At 42.0% G+C, this 15,663-nt stretch overlaps 1 protein-coding gene across 1 annotated transcript; it reads left to right on the forward strand.

Annotated features, from left to right (window-relative positions):
- The first annotated feature begins 1,822 nt into the window (after positions 1–1,822).
- Positions 1,823–8,858, forward strand: lfng (LFNG O-fucosylpeptide 3-beta-N-acetylglucosaminyltransferase). Its single transcript, XM_017433497.2, has 8 exons — positions 1,823–2,357; positions 5,923–5,971; positions 6,179–6,281; positions 6,367–6,520; positions 6,610–6,695; positions 6,857–7,022; positions 7,132–7,217; positions 7,310–8,858. The coding sequence occupies exons 1-8, from the start codon at positions 1,932–1,934 to the stop codon at positions 7,374–7,376; spliced, it is 1,137 nt and encodes a 378-aa protein (XP_017288986.1). The 5' UTR covers positions 1,823–1,931; the 3' UTR covers positions 7,377–8,858.
- Positions 8,859–15,663: the final 6,805 nt, after the last annotated feature.

Raw genomic sequence — 15,663 nt, forward strand, 5'->3', positions numbered from 1 at the left:
GGTTGTGGTCACTCTGTTGTAGAAGATGGCTTCTTTGAAGTCACTGGATTTAATTATCATAAATGTTTCTCAGATGGTTAAGGAAGATGTTCTAATGGGATTTTAAAGCGATAGTCTGGTCATTTTTGAAGTGATGTTCTGTCAAACAGTTAAGATGATAAAAGCTGGTGTTGTGACTTTCTCAGGGTTCCTAATTTTAGATGTGTGTGCTGAGCATAGATAGCGTAAGCCGATGGTGTTGAGGCTGTAAATGCATCAGTCGGCCTGATCAGTCCAGCAGTTTACTCAACATCTGGTGGACTGAAACCTTCACAGCCTGAGCACCATCATCATAAACGGTCCGTGCTCAGCACATCTACATTTGAGTATTAACATAGGCATTATTTGAATAAAAAAAACAGATTTAATATTAGAACATGTAGATTTCTTTCACACAGTTATGTTGATTTGGAAAAAAAGGTGTTTTATAAGCCTGAAAAACAATATAAAATGGACCCTTGTTTGACTATCCAATACCCTCGCCTGGAGAAATACTTTTGATTAGCACAGCTAATCTCCATACTTTATGCTCTATGACTGATGTTGCACCTGATAAACTTTTGATAACTTTTTTACTTCAAAATTGCCCAGACTATTCCTTTAAAAGGGTAAAGAAAGTGTGCCAACTAACCTAGCAAACCAAAAAAAAGCCTGAATACATTTAATGGTCCGGGGAAGTTGGAGCAAAAACAACAGTTTCTAAGGCAGGATGAATGCCCTGCACAGAAATACATCTTACACAGGAACGTTTTGGGTGTACGGATCTTTTTGTTCTTTTCTCATGAATGCTCCCCAGAAAGAGGCAACTGAGTGCAAGAGGATGAAGGCCACAGAGACAGCCTTCTCTGCCTGCTTCACTTATACTTGCTTTTAGATGCATTTCAGGCACACTTTTACAAGGCGGATAAAAGATCTTGTCAGAGGAACAGAGCAGAGTGGTAATTTATTTCAAACACGCCTCGGAATCACAAAAAGAGAAACACCTGCAAAGGAAAATTTGAATTTGGAAAGAAGCTTTTGATCCTGTTGCAAGTGAAAGATGTCTCTCTATGAACAACAACAACTAGTTTGGGTCACAGGATAACTAGAATAAAAAAAGGAACATTTTGCCACACTGGCGTTATCCTTGAAGAGGTGCGATTGATCAGAGTGTTTGGTCGTGCCCTGTGGTTGCTGGGAGTCGAGGGTTATTGATGCTCTCCCAGCTGCGTGCGGATCTAAATGGAGCTCATGTCATTTGGTCTGTGGCCCAGAACCAGACGGCACTCACTGCTGAGAGCCAGAATTTGAATAACAAGTGTTCAAGAACGACCAACTGTTAGGAGTCCACACAAGGTCAGGGAACAACAATGGAGCCTGTTAGTCTGCTGAACACCCGGCTCACATTTGGGGGAGTTCAAATAGCTTTACCCTGGAGAGAGAGAGAAAAAAAAAGACTTTAGATTCAGATTCAGATTTTCCTAAATTACAGGCCTAGTATTCCTTGAAGGAATGCATATTGCCCGCTGCCTTCAGTGATAGTTTTAAATAAGATCATCTTATCTGTAAACTGAGTTAAAACGTTATTGCCCGCCTTAGAAATGATGCAGCATTAATCCAGGTGCACTTTGAAACTCAAAAGTTAAACTCAGTTTAGTTTTTTCCGCTTGGGTTCAAACTGTAATCGGTCTAAATGAACATGGAAATAACCCCGCCCCATGTTTTATAGAAAGTAAGCGTGTTGCATTCACGGACCTCCCACGAGGCGTGGCCAGCGTGGAAGTTTATATATAGCCCCACTCCGCAGCCCGTCATCCAGTTGCCACGCGCTCTGATGGGATTTCTCGTTTAAGGCTCGTGTTTTGTTGAGAAACACCAACTTATGGACTTTGCAGCCACTTTCTAGTTTAATCATGTTGAAAAGTAATGGAAAGAAAACAGCGATCTCCGCAGCTTGCACGGCATGCTTCTGCCTGCTGCTGCTCGTGGTCGCCGTGCAGCATCACCGGGTCCAGGTCTACGAGGGGACGCACGGAGGGGACACCAGCGCGCGCTCCCCTGTCCGTGACGCAGAGCCGGAGGAGCCGGAGGCACAGGAGGCGCAGCTCGGGAGCGCTCCGGACACCAAAAGCTTCTCCGCGTATTTCACCAAGCTGACCCGGGGACGCAGGGAGCTGGAGAAGCCCCCACGCTCCTCCGCAGCCACCACCGGGGACCCCCCTCCAGCTGAGGACATCAGCGCGGATGACATCTTCATCGCTGTGAAGACCACAAAGAAGTTTCACCAGTCCAGACTGAGCCTGCTCCTGGAGACATGGATCTCTAGAAACACGCAACAGGTAAGAAGAAATCAAAAATTCTCCTCTGTCAAAAGTGTTCAAGCTGTAAATGAAGATGTTTGTGTTGCCTGAGCTTCATCCAGAACACAAAAGCAGGTGATGAGAGTTTTCAGGCGTCCATTGTTCATCTTGTCACCACATGACGCACTGAAACAAGCCCACAGTCCCAGCGGACTCTCCCCTCCTCTGTCACTTTTTATTCTCCACTGAGTGATGTCCATGAGAACAGAAGAAGCAGTTTCAGGACTCCCCCCCCCCTCCTTTCTCCCTCCACTGCCTATTATCCCTCCTTTTTTTTGGGTGTCCCTGTGAATGCCCTCCAGTGCAATGGATGCTTCACAGCACCGGCTCCGGCCTTGTTCCCTCTTCCAGGACTAACAAAGCCTCTTTCTGAAGGGGGGTGAGGAAGAAAGGCTTTCCCAGCTCCTTGTCTCCCCACTGCTCTCCATGGGAACGTGGGAGCTGAGTCTGGGTCAGGCATGCTGGAGGGATGGGGAAGATGGGGGCCTTTGCGGAGGGGATGCATGGGGACAAAAGGAGTACAATCTAAAGGAAAGGTGGGAGTTGCATGCCGGGGGTGAAAATGTGTCCTTGAGAACCAAACTTCTTTGGAAGTTGCACAAAGACATGAAGAAAACTAGTCAAAGTGATTTTATCCTGCATGTAAAGGTGTCACACATTGTCTTTTTAATTCACCTTAGCACTGTCATTCTCACTTCTTCAAATGTTGCTTCATCTTTTCTCAATATTAAGATTTTTTTTTTTTTTCACTAAAGACCCATTTGATGTCAGGAATTCTAATGATAATAGCCTGGCATGTTGGAGCAGAGGTAATGATTAGCCTGAACTGCTTGCACAGCTCCCACTAATGACCAAACCTGGCTCTCAGCACCTCATCATTTGTGGGCCGCTTCTGCTAATTGGTTTGTGTTTACTGTCGTGGATGATGTTAGTTAACTCTTCACCAAGAGGTAACAGCAGGGCTCGTAGGCAGACAGCTGGCGGGTGGCTGCAAAGACAAAAAAAAAGGACAGACTTAAGCATCACAAAGCAAGAGGGAGTTCCTGGAGGATAGGGTGCCAGGTGGTCGGGGGGGGGGGGGGGGGGAGAANGAAACAAAGGACGACCCCTAATGCCAGCCATATGATGCTCTGAGTTCCCATCGGGTACATATGGCCTTCCTCTGAGATCTGCTTAGATTCTCACGCTCAGCTGATGAACATTTGAGAAGTCTGGGCCATTTTTATAGCCGGTAAAGGGGAAAAGAGGGGGTCCTGAATGGAGAAGTAACACAAATAAAAGCAGATGTTTCATTAATTTTTATGTTCTTTTGGGAGGCAATCTGTTATGTGAGCTCATAGAGAGTAGATTATATTTTGGTAAAAGTTTCCTAATCTTTGAACTTTCAGAACATAAAAAAAGTCTTTATGTCGGTGTTTCTGAAAATTTGTGTCCTCAAATGTAATTTTTCTGGACCGGAGTCTTTGACACCAAAGGTCTTTTAGTTAACAGATCTAAATCCTAAATAAAGTCTTTCTTTGTGATTTGATTTATAAATCTGACAATAAATTTATTTCCTAGTGCCAGGACAGCTGGAACTGCAATCTTCATGGTGGTGTGCCATGCATTAGTCTCTCAGGAGTATAATGATTAGCCAATGAGTGCTTTGGGCCTTTAGGTAAAACGCTTGGTGCTGGAGTTGAGTTAATGAGTTGGCTTCAGGGTGAATAATGAAGTACAAGTGGTACAAGACTTAAAGCCTCTGCCTTCACCCCACCGAGCTTTTGCTGCAGTGGCTTCGATGTTCCTGTAAGCAGTTTTTACACATCATTTTATCCTGAAAAAATGTGTTGAAAAGCCTTAAATGTCCAGTACAGAAGGTGGAAGGAGTCAGGGTGGAGGTAGGGAGCCTGGTGCCCTTCCTTCCTGTGGAGCTGGAGACAGCCAGCCAGGCACCACATTCAGCTCAGACAGGGCCGTACCAGTCCTTCCTGTGGTCTGGAAGGTAGCCCCCCCCCGCGCGCGCTACAGCTTAGCTGTCATCTTCTTCCTCTCCTGACCTTATACCCTCCCTCCTCTTATCTCTACTTCAGACACAATCAATATTTTCCTTTTCTATTTTTTTTTGTTTTGGTTTGAATTTGTAGTCCATGACAGTAACTGTACCTTTAAATTTCAGTTGAGAAACAATGAAAAGAAAAAAAAAAGAAAAAATCCCAGGGAGCTTTTTCTTTACTAAACTCCTGCAGCTGTATGCAAATGCTGGCAAACATGCTCAGAATTTATCCAGTGGAGGCTTTACCCAGCATGAAAGCTCACAGCTTTGTTCTATTCAAGAGCCTCTGGCTGCGTAAGAGGCTCAGAGGGAGCGAGGAGGAGGAGGAGGAGGCAGGATGGGGAGGAAGAGGGGGTGAATGGCCACACACGGTTTTCGATTCACTAATCAGGGGTGAGATTCTTGCCCGCTCGCTGTTTCTGTCAGTACCCTGGCAGCTCGTGCAGCTGCCTCAGTGATTAGGTCGTCCATTCAGAAAGCTTTAAAGCAAACAGCGCCAGCCTGTGATCCCTTCAGCAGCAAAACCGCCACCCTTCCTTAAACAAATACAGACCCATGCCTTCAGCGTCAAGAAACATCTGCTCGAAAATTGTTCCAACAAGCTGCTGGGGAAGCCTCGCTTTGTGTTGAAAAAGAAAGAAGCCCGACGTGTCCTCAGCGGTCTGTTTACAGGCACATATCTCAAACTGCAGATGCAGGAATGAGGGCTGGAACTGACAGGGCGCTCTGACACGAGGCACCACGACCTGGCGTGTCGAGACACGTGGCCTCGACAGGGTGGCGTGAAGTTGGGCAGGTGCTGCCTCACCTGAGGTGAAAAGTAAACAGACCACTGGCGGTTATAAAGCCTGCGGCCTCCAGCCTTTTCATCATCGCTGCTCAGCACCTGCTCAGTGCGCGTTGTAATAAAAAGAGGTGTAATCTCAGCCTCCTTGTTGAAAGTTTTTCTTTTTGCTCTTCATCTCCTTTATGTCTAATTGCAACACTCAGGGGTCTTGTGGTTTAACTCTTCTGACATTATGAGTCTGCCATTCAAACAGCAACGAGGACAAAGAGGCTTGAGAGGGTGGTTCGTCACAAGTGTTGACTGTAACTATTTTAGTGTTTTAACCGAGTAAACATGTTGAGACCCTGCAGCAGGCCCTACAGGGCACAAGGCCTCAGCCAGAAGACGTGATATACATGAATGGAGTGTGTGTGGGAGGCGGACAGTCTGCCTCCTTCTTTGTCGGTTGTCTGGGATGCTTCAGGGCGGCTGCATCGTTGCCATGGAGAGAGAAAAACGCAGGACAAAAGGCCTTTATTAGAGCAGGGGGCTGTTTAACTCGGCATGTTTTCCATTGCATAAAAGGCACGTTGATTGATGCTAATCACGGCGGCTGGACGCGAGGAAGAGGGACTTTGTTTTGATTGTGTGACAGCATCACATGATCGGCCAAAGTATTTCTGTTTTTGCAGGCTTTTCGAGATCAGTCCACCTTACCTGTGATTCTCTTTGTTTGTTCACAGACATACGTCTTCACAGATGGAGAGGATGATGAGCTGAAAAAGAAAATTGGTAAGTTATATGTAGAAATTTTTTATGCCAGGGACAGAGATGCACTTTGATTAAAACTGGGCTAGATATGAAAAACCAAATCACATTTTAAAAGTCAAACATGCGTCCTTGTGCTTTTCGCTTATAAAAATGGTAATAAAATATAAAAAACTTCTTTTGATGATGCTGTTATAAAATGTTTATTTCTTTCTTTTATTGCTGCCTCAGGGAGTCATGCAATCAACACCAACTGCTCTGCAGCTCACAGCCGGCAAGCTTTGTCTTGCAAGATGGCGGTGGAATACGACAAGTTCATAGAATTGGGGAAAAAGTGAGCATCACGATTTAAATGCAGATTCATGTGCTAATAATCTTAATATCTGTAGATCTTATACGTTGTTTCTTTTCTTTTGCAGGTGGTTCTGTCATGTAGACGATGACAACTACGTGAATGTTCGGACTCTGGTGAAGCACTTGTCTCAGTACCCCCACACCCAGGACATGTACATCGGTAAACCCAGCCTGGACCGGCCCATAGAGGCCACAGAGAGGCTGGGGGACAATAAGATGGTATGTTAAAGAACCTCATTCTCATGGTTATGTAATATTAGTGTTGGTTAATACAGAACATAACAATTGTTTGTTATTTTCGTATACAGAAACCAGTAAACTTCTGGTTTGCCACTGGGGGAGCAGGTTTTTGTGTGAGCCGGGGTCTGGCACTGAAAATGAGCCCATGGGCCAGGTAACAACATGTACCTATAACCCCAATTCTGAAACAACAATGTCCCATTTTTTTCTCTTTTGGAATTGGGGTTATAATTTTGGGATGCATGCTTATTTGCATTTTTTTAAAGGATCTTTGGACCTTGAACCAATCTATTTAACAAACAAAAATCTTTTCAGTGGTGGTCACTTCATGAACACGGCAGAGAAGATCCGACTGCCTGACGACTGCACCATCGGCTACATCATTGAGTCGGTTCTGGGCGTTCCTCTGACCCGGAGCAACCTGTTCCACTCCCACCTGGAGAACCTGCAACAGGTGTCAAGACCTGAGATCCACAAACAGGTGAGAGACGTACAGAACGCCACCTACTACCCTTTATGAGGTTATTAACCAAGAGGGACCGATGTTTTTCTATACATTTGTAATGTTCTTGCTCCTTTCTTGTATCCAGATCACCCTCAGTTATGGGATGTTTGAAAATAAGAGCAATATCATCAACTTGAAAGGGGCTTTTTCTGTGGAGGAGGATCCATCAAGGTGAAAGAAATGTTTCTGCTTCATTACAGGCTGCAGATTTGAACACATTTTAGACATCTTTCAACTCATCTAATCCTGTCTTTATCTTCCAGGTTCAAGTCTGTGCACTGTCTCCTGTACCCAGACACCCCGTGGTGCCCCCCCCAGGTTGCCTTCTAGGGTGACCGCTCCTTTCTCATCCTCGTCCCCCGTCACGCCTCGGTATCTGAAAGGCTCGTGGGGACCAGTGTTTGGTATTGGACCGTGTTGCTGCTGTGTTCTTGCTGCAGTTGTGCACGGTCTTTAATGGTTTTACTAGGCTGCTGTGCGGCCCACCTTTGGACTTTTCCTTCCTCTCCGGAGCCAGAACTTTGTCCCGTAAACGCTCGGGAGGAGGAGTTCAGCTCTGGGAAGGAAGTAGCTTTCACCGTTAAGCTTTGCAGGCAATCAGTTGAACTTTTTTTTTCCGAAATGTATATGTTGCTTGTAAATGTATCAGCAATTCTCATAGAATGTATTGTCAAATATTCAAGCCCTTTGCCAGCTTTACATGAATTTCCTTTGTTTTTGCTTTTTTTTAAAATGCAAAGCCACTCTGGTTTGGCTTTGAGGCTTTTTATTTTATAATTTTTTTTGCGTCTAATTCTTCTAACTCAACTGACTCCGGATAAATGCGCTAATATGAAGATGTTGTTGTACTTTTAGGTGAACAGTGTTATTTCTCCCACAACCAGAGCTGGCAATTGGCAGATTTCCAAAAGCATTGTTTGGGGACCTAATCTGAGGTATATCAGGACAAAGCACTTTTAAAAAAAATATATTTTATGCCTAACTGGCCTAGTTTATGTCCTTACATGACATACTTCAGATTTGTGTCCAAAGTCAACAAAATAACCCCCTAAAAAAATCTAATTTTCTATTCATCTATTTAATTAACTCTCCTTGTATTAGTTACAATCAGGGAAAAGCAATGATTGGAAGAGATTTGATTTTGATGGGGGTTCAATCAGCTTTGAAAATGTTTTTTTCTTCCTTTTTTTTAAATTGCACAGCTGTTTCAAATGACCTGATGTCTTCCTCTCACCTCTAAAGACACAACAGTAACTTAAATGATTGACATTTGAGGAATAAAAACCCGAAAAAGGAAAGAAAGAACAGTATGTTTTTGTGGCTTTGGAGTAACTTTGTAATCTGAGCCACAGTTTGCACAAAAGACTAACGAGTCTATGTTTTATCAACATAATTGTTCCTTATTTATGCATAAATCTTGTTACTGTTGATGCCTGAGAGATGAGAGCAGCATCAGTGTTTCCACATGGAAGTGATGGTTCCTTCTGTGTCGTATTTCACCCATATTGGGTTATTTATCTTCACAGCAGTATTGTATACTGCACCTATTGTTCCAACATGTAGTGATTGTATATGATTAGAATGTATCTTATTGTGGTTTACACTTGTTTTTAATGGTCTGGGCAGGATTTTTTACGCATCGAACTGTGCTGAACGACCTGTTTATTCTCCAGTATCTGGAGGGTCTGAACAGTTCATTCCCAAGTCTGACTTCTCAGGGATAATATGAGCTGATCCTGGTTTGAACCACCACAAGGCCCACGGTGGGACCTTAAACTCTGAATAAAAGTGCATAACCACTATGAAACTTTACTTCTTTGGTTGCGTTTTATTTGTGTTTCATCAAATTTCATATTACATGTTGAAGGACCAACATGTGACAGTGTCATCTTTAACAACTTTCCTTATTCTCAAGCTAATAAAATATTAGATACTGAGTAAAACATATATTTTAAAAACATATTTAGCAGCTGCACTAAAGATGGATTTTCTGTTCAAACCTCTGAGATAAATGTATGTAAACAGTAATCATGATCCAATATCCTGTAACAATGATTAAAGATAAACCTCTAAAACAAATAACTGTTGCAGGAAGTTAAAGGTTTTCCCAGAATCCTCTCAGTCTGTTAACTTAAACATTAAAAGTGTTCGAACAGACTGAGTTATAGCAGGGCCCGCAGGGCTGCGCAAATCCTGGAAAACAGAAGCCTTTGGTTTAAAAGAATCTGTTAAAGTTCCCAAACAAGAGCTGAAATTTTCTCCATGTCTACAAAAATGTTTATTGTTTATGAGCTGTGATGGTTTTACCCACTGATCATTCGAGGAGCAGAAGAAGATAAATATCTTGGAGAGATTTTACTGAAAACAGGAAAGTGTCATCTTTAATTTTATTTATTCTACATTATGATACTGTTGCTTCAAAAAATCAGATCTAACACATTTAACATTTAGTTATTTAATCAAAATCAAAATAACAACAGAGCTGTTCTTAAATATACATTACCTGTGTAAAAATGAAAAAGGTTTACTGGAAAACGAACTTGTTGACTGAACTCTTCTCAGATGCAAAACTGAAGATTTATCTTCAAAGCTTTGCATGGGAGACAAATTACTCACAGCAAACATCCTCACCACAAACCATAATCACAGCTTTGTTGTCCACAGATGTATAGTGGGAAAAACTGCAGCCTTTCAAGTGTCTAAAGCTCATGTTCAAACAGAGCATCAGTTCTCTGCACCGTTTTTTTTCCTCTGCATTGACTCATAAAATATTTCCTACAAATCTGAACAAAAGTATCAGATCTCGATGCATCAAACAGAACCACCACTACCGTTTTATTAGCAGCTTTGCGGCATTTCTTCAGTGGAAAATCAGTTCTATTAAGAAGAAAGAGGGAAATGTGTCCTCTGGCACCAACAGCATGGGAAAACGAAGCATGTGGCTTAAATACGAAACTCTTGCATTATGTTTCTGGCACGCTTTGAATCTGAAAACAGTTATCAAAAATGTAGTTGTTTAATATTTTTTACACACACACAAACATGTTTTTACGCAAACAAACATTTAATCTTCACAAACTACAAAAAAAAACCTGTCAGTGTTGCACAGCTAGAACTGTAAAATCATGAAAAGTAATAATAAATTAGAGAGAAAGTTGCACCCAGAGTTTTAGGAACAAAACATGAGATTTAAATCTTTTTTTTTCTCAGACTAGTTTGTAATCCGTCAACATCAGTAATCCGTCAAATACATAAACATCTGCGAGCAGCTTTGAATGAATAACAGTGGTTACATGTGATTATTGCCCCTTTGGTGGGTTTCCTCTGTTTATCTTCCCTCAACGTTTGCTATTGCAATTACAGTAAGTCTGTTCCCATACCAGCTGCGGAATAACACCGTCAGACTGAGCTTTTAAGCACGAGCTGTTAGCTCTTTTACACACGGAGCTCAGGCCAGGTTTTCACCCTCAACTCTTCAACCGAGGAAGAGGAGGCAGTTTGAGCCACTGGGAAACAGAAAACAGAAAAATGTTAGTTTTACACAAATAAAAGGTGAATTTAAGCAATTTTATTTATGAATTTTATTTTACTGCATTAAACTGAGTTTAATCAAACCAGCTTCAATCAGTGACTTAAGAAATACATCTGAGAGTACTTTGCAAAGGTTTTCACCCTTCTTACTAACCTTCTGTTTTGTTGCCTTAAAATGTGGAATTTAATTGGATGTTTAATTTGATTAAAAGCAATAATCATACAAAAAAATCTGATTATTGAAGTGAAATGGGGCAAACATTTGTTTTAGATAACTGAATAAGTTAAAAAGGGTGCATGCATATGCATTCAGCCCCCAAAACTCAATAGAGCCCCCTTCTGCAGCAGTCCCAGCATCGAGTCTCCTCAGGTCTGTCTCCATGTCTTCATGACCAGCAGCTCCAGCTCCTTCAGGGTAAATGGGCTCTGCTTGTGTCTAACAATCTTCAAATCAAACCAGAGATTTGATAGCTTCAGATCATTTGACGTTTAGATTGCTCACAGGTGGACTTTATTTAACTTGCTGTGTGGCTTCAATGCAAACTTTGAATGATGAGTCACCTCAAACAGGCAAATCAGTAGTTTGATGGAAACCGCAGATCAACAAACTGAAAGCAGTGGGAAAAAGAACAATTAAACGCTGCTTTGCATATAGATGATGTGATGACAGATATGAGATGTTACAACAACATGAACATCCAGCTGCAGACATCCGCCGCCGCCGCCGCCACTCACCCACCTGCCTGCAAGCAAACTGCGGTGAAACATAACCGGGGGGAGGGGGAGTGGGGGTGCTGTGGCTGATTTCCATTCGCTGATAAAGGATCCAGTAACCCCAAAATGTTTAAAGAGTTCTGTTTACAAAACACACAGAGCCTGCATGGTTTGTGTGTCTCAGTTTGAGTTCAGAGATATGAATCTGTTGTTAGAACTTCAGGGAGAAACCAAACAAAAACACTGAAAGTTTATCTGTTGCTCATGTTGTAACTGACAGCCCGAGCCGAGAGCTGCTGAGAGACATGTCCTTTAATATCTGAGTCAGACAACGAGTTTAATCACAAAACCTGGTGTAATATTGTTTAAATAAACGGAGCAGAGGCAAGATAGTAAAGCCACAAGATGAATCACTGTGAGGTTTCAGGTGGCAGAGATTGTTTAAAGTTTGATTTAAAAGTTCAAGATGCAGAACCTAAAGTTCCTGATCAGAAAAAACACCTTCAGTGGTGATTTAAAGACAACATTAAGCACTTTGAGCATAAAGAAAAATGATTTTATCTGTGTCACACATCTTGTGCATCCAAGTTAAAATGGAGCAGAATTGTTTGCATCATATTAGATTACAAAACAGGACCACCAGGCCCAAAGCCAGGAGGGAAAAGTAAACAGCTGTTGGGAAATCCACCCAACAGCCACAAAGACATAAAAAACTGATGGGAAAGAAACAAAAGACAGAAAAAAAATGTCCAAGAAAATAGAAAGTAAACAGTGAAAGTGACACAAACGCACAAGATTGCCGAAGTTTGTAAGCAGCGTCTTTGGACAAAGAGCCATGAAATTGGAGCGAAGTGGAGCAAACATGACTTGAGAAAGAAAAGCGACCACACACTGATGCAGAATAAACACCTAAAACAGAAATATACCGAGCAAAGGAACAAAACAATGATAATGTGAAAAAAACTGACAAGAAAACATTTCAAAAGACAGCAACTACAAGATGGCACAAAATGACCACATAAATACTAAATTACACTCCAAACCAGACACAAAACAATCAGAAAACATATACATGCAGAAACACAAAAAATATAAAACCAAAATAATGCAAAACAACCAAACTAAGGCAACAATTTAGTAAAATTATACAAAACGAGAAATTATATTTTCTGCAGAAACGCAGCGCGAACGCTGAGAGCTGAACGAAATGACTGAGGAAGCTGAAACTCAGCTGTTAGAGCTAAAAGGAGCAGAAGTTACAAACTAAAAGTAGCAAAAGACGAGCTAAAAGCATAAATTAGCATAAATAGACAAAAATAGAGCAATTATGTTGAAGCAGATTCCAATAAGGGCTGTGATTTCATTGTGTTTCTATGGGGAAAAAGTTTGTAAATAAAGTTAAATGTTTTGAGAAGTAAAACACGTGCAAAAAGTCATAGCATTAATGAGCCGAATGTTTAGATATTTGGAGAGCTAAAATAGCACAAAGTATGAGTAAGCAGACTGCAAAAATGTGAATGCTGAATCAGCAGTCACACAATAAATCAGCACACGTTAAAGGCTGTTTTATTTAGTATGATGTGACAGAATTACTGATTTGTTTAATTTTTTATTTGATATAAAAATTCATCTGAAATTCAGCTGATTTAATTGACACTCATGAAGCAGGTCTCTAACCCACTTTGAATCCATGTGTGATGAGAACGAGATGATGGGATGTCCCGTCAGTGTCTCTGTTACCTCTTTATAACACAAACACCTCTGTGTGCTTCTTCACACCTCTTATCAGAGCTCTGGGTGGAACATGTGAAATTTCACTTATTTGACTCACAACACAGCAGCAGCAGCAGCAGCTCTCACTGCGAGGAAAATGGAAAGCCCCAGTTTGGGAGGAGGCGGTGGGGCGGATCCGGTGAAGCATGTGTGGATGGATGCCACATTATTCAGAGTGCAGGGGATTACAGGGACGCGGGCCACTTGCACATTGTCTTCATGTCTTTCCTTCACTGTATCAGTCAGTCTCCAATTAACAGCCTGCATTGTCTGCAGGATTAGAACCTGGCGGGACAAGCCCCTCTGGACAGCTCTCACAACAGCTGGCAGCGGTCTTGATCCTGCTCAGCAAGTGCTACAAAGGCCATAATCCAGGTATCACGTATCACCACAATGGAGGGACTTAGGGTCTGAGGAAGGTGGAGGACAGCTCGGCTTTAAAATTTAAAAAGACAAACAGCAGGAAGTGTTTTTTTGTGTTGTATCCTAGCAAAGGCCAGTCAGTCCTGCCAGGCTCGGCTCAAGACTCTGTTTGATTTCTAAACGGTACAAAAAGGAGGGATTTACACTAAAATACCAGCAGCTGCGGTTGGAAGAATTTCACTAAAATAAGAAAACATGATGACAAAGTCTGACACAGGACAGTACTTTTTTAAAAAGCGATAAATTTTACTGTTGAAAAATGTTTAACAGTGAATCACAAACTTTATACTAACTATCATTCATTGAAGGAATCCACGTCACCTGCTGCCTGCATACCAACGATTTAAACAAAGATCTTGTGTGATCTGTTAGTGCTGAGGATATACTACTACTACCACGCCCAGTTTTAGCCCAATATCTATAAAAGTTACTGAGTTATAGCTATTCTTTTGTTTGCTAAGGTCAATATTGAATCGAGTTGTCACCAAAAGTTAATCAGTTGTAGATTGTGCATGTTTTATGATTTGATGGTCTTCCTTTTGAAAGATCTCTGATGGAACTTCCTGGTTAAATAAAGGTTGAGAGATGAACACCCAAACATTACTTTCTGAGAGTTTTATTAAAGTCTAGTCAGTGGTTTATTAGATATTTTGCTAACACAGAGACAAGCAAACAAAGTCAACCCAGTTTAAGATGACCACTACAGGTGATTGACTTTAGCCAACACAAAACAGCTACAACTTCAGTAATTTCACAGATATTAAGCTAAAATTTGGTGTGGTAGCAGCTGGAAGTCATCCTCAAAATATACTTAAAGTGCTAAGAGATCACACAGGATCTCACAATATCACATGGGATTGCACATATATAGTTTCCAACTACAGCTCAGTCCCCACATTATAAGGTGGCTTTAATCTAAAACTGGCATTACAGGAGGTGGTGGGCAATATGCATTCTTTTGAAGATTTTTATTTAAACTTATGCTGATTTTCTGAGATCAACTTCCTCCACCATAAAAGCTGCACTGCCTTCTTCCACACAGGGCCATTTTCTTTCTATACGAAGCAGAAACAGTCCATGTTCGCGCTGACACCTCACCCTCTGATGGAAACATGTTGAGAAATGAGAAGAGAAGGAGAATAAATATGAGCAGAACTCATGCGTGTCGTTAGGCTCTGACACAAATGGAAACGACATGCAACCAGAAAGGCGGAAACACTAAATATTTACGGAACTCTTTGGGAAACAAAATCAACAAATGCAGAGCCTTTTCTGGTTTTTGCTAAAAGTTGCAAACCCACATTTAAACAGTTTATGCTCGGATACATCAGCTCATGTTGTTTGTTTGGCAGCAGAGGTCCTCGGTCAGGGCGCTGATGGGACAGAGCTCGTCTTGTGTTTAGGTTGATAAAAGCTGAGAGGTTTTTTAAATGGAAGTCTTGAACTGCTCGGTGAGGCTTTATCTCACTTGTGAGTCCTCATCGCTGCCTCGCAGCTGCTCCACTCTGAGAGGGCAGAGAAGAAGGACAGCCATGGTCCGATTACTTGGCGGAGAGCCCGGTCAGACTCAGGAAGTGTCCGTAGGGGGGTGGAGGGAGGGGGACGGTGGAGGCACTAAGCTCTCCCTCCTCTTCCTCCTCCTTCTTCTCCATTCAGCTCCTCACCTCAAAGCATTAGTGATGCATTCCTCCACTCCAGCAACAAGCAGGGTAATTCAATTTCCTCGACAGAGAGGCCGTGTGAAATTTCATTTGCATCCTTAGCTCTCTGTGTGTTGCTGTAAAAACCTCCCCGCCTTCGTCATGCTTTGTTTGTTTACTGCTTTGTTTGATGTGTGGAGTAGTGCCTCAATAACCAGCAGGAGATCAGGAAAGCATATCAACTTCAGTTACTGTATCCATCCCAAGTCAAACAAAAAGGGGCACTTACAGCCAAACTTTTGTCAGTTCTAATATTTTTAATCATTCTGTGCATTGGAAGGCCAATAATGCACAAAACTTTCTCCAGCTGAACAGAAACAAAACTGAAGTTATTATCTTTGGACCTAAAGAGGAGCGAACTACAATCAATGCACAGCTCCAGTTATTACAGCTAAAAACCAGTGATCAGACCCGAAACCTGGGAGTAGTGATGGACTCTGACCTGAACCTTCAGAGCCACATTAAGACAGTCACAA

The sequence above is a fragment of the Kryptolebias marmoratus genome, linkage group LG12 (genome assembly GCF_001649575.2).
Source record: "Kryptolebias marmoratus isolate JLee-2015 linkage group LG12, ASM164957v2, whole genome shotgun sequence".
Classification (NCBI taxonomy): Eukaryota; Metazoa; Chordata; class Actinopteri; order Cyprinodontiformes; family Rivulidae; genus Kryptolebias; species Kryptolebias marmoratus.

Coding starts and splice junctions, on each gene's coding strand:
- lfng (XM_017433497.2), top strand. CDS start 1,932: ATGTTGAAAAGTAATGGAAAGAAAACAGCGATCTCCGCAGCTTGCACG. Junction 6,282..6,366: donor TTCATAGAATTGGGGAAAAA/GTGAGCATCACG, acceptor TTTCTTTTGCAG/GTGGTTCTGTCATGTAGACG. Junction 7,218..7,309: donor GTGGAGGAGGATCCATCAAG/GTGAAAGAAATG, acceptor TTTATCTTCCAG/GTTCAAGTCTGTGCACTGTC.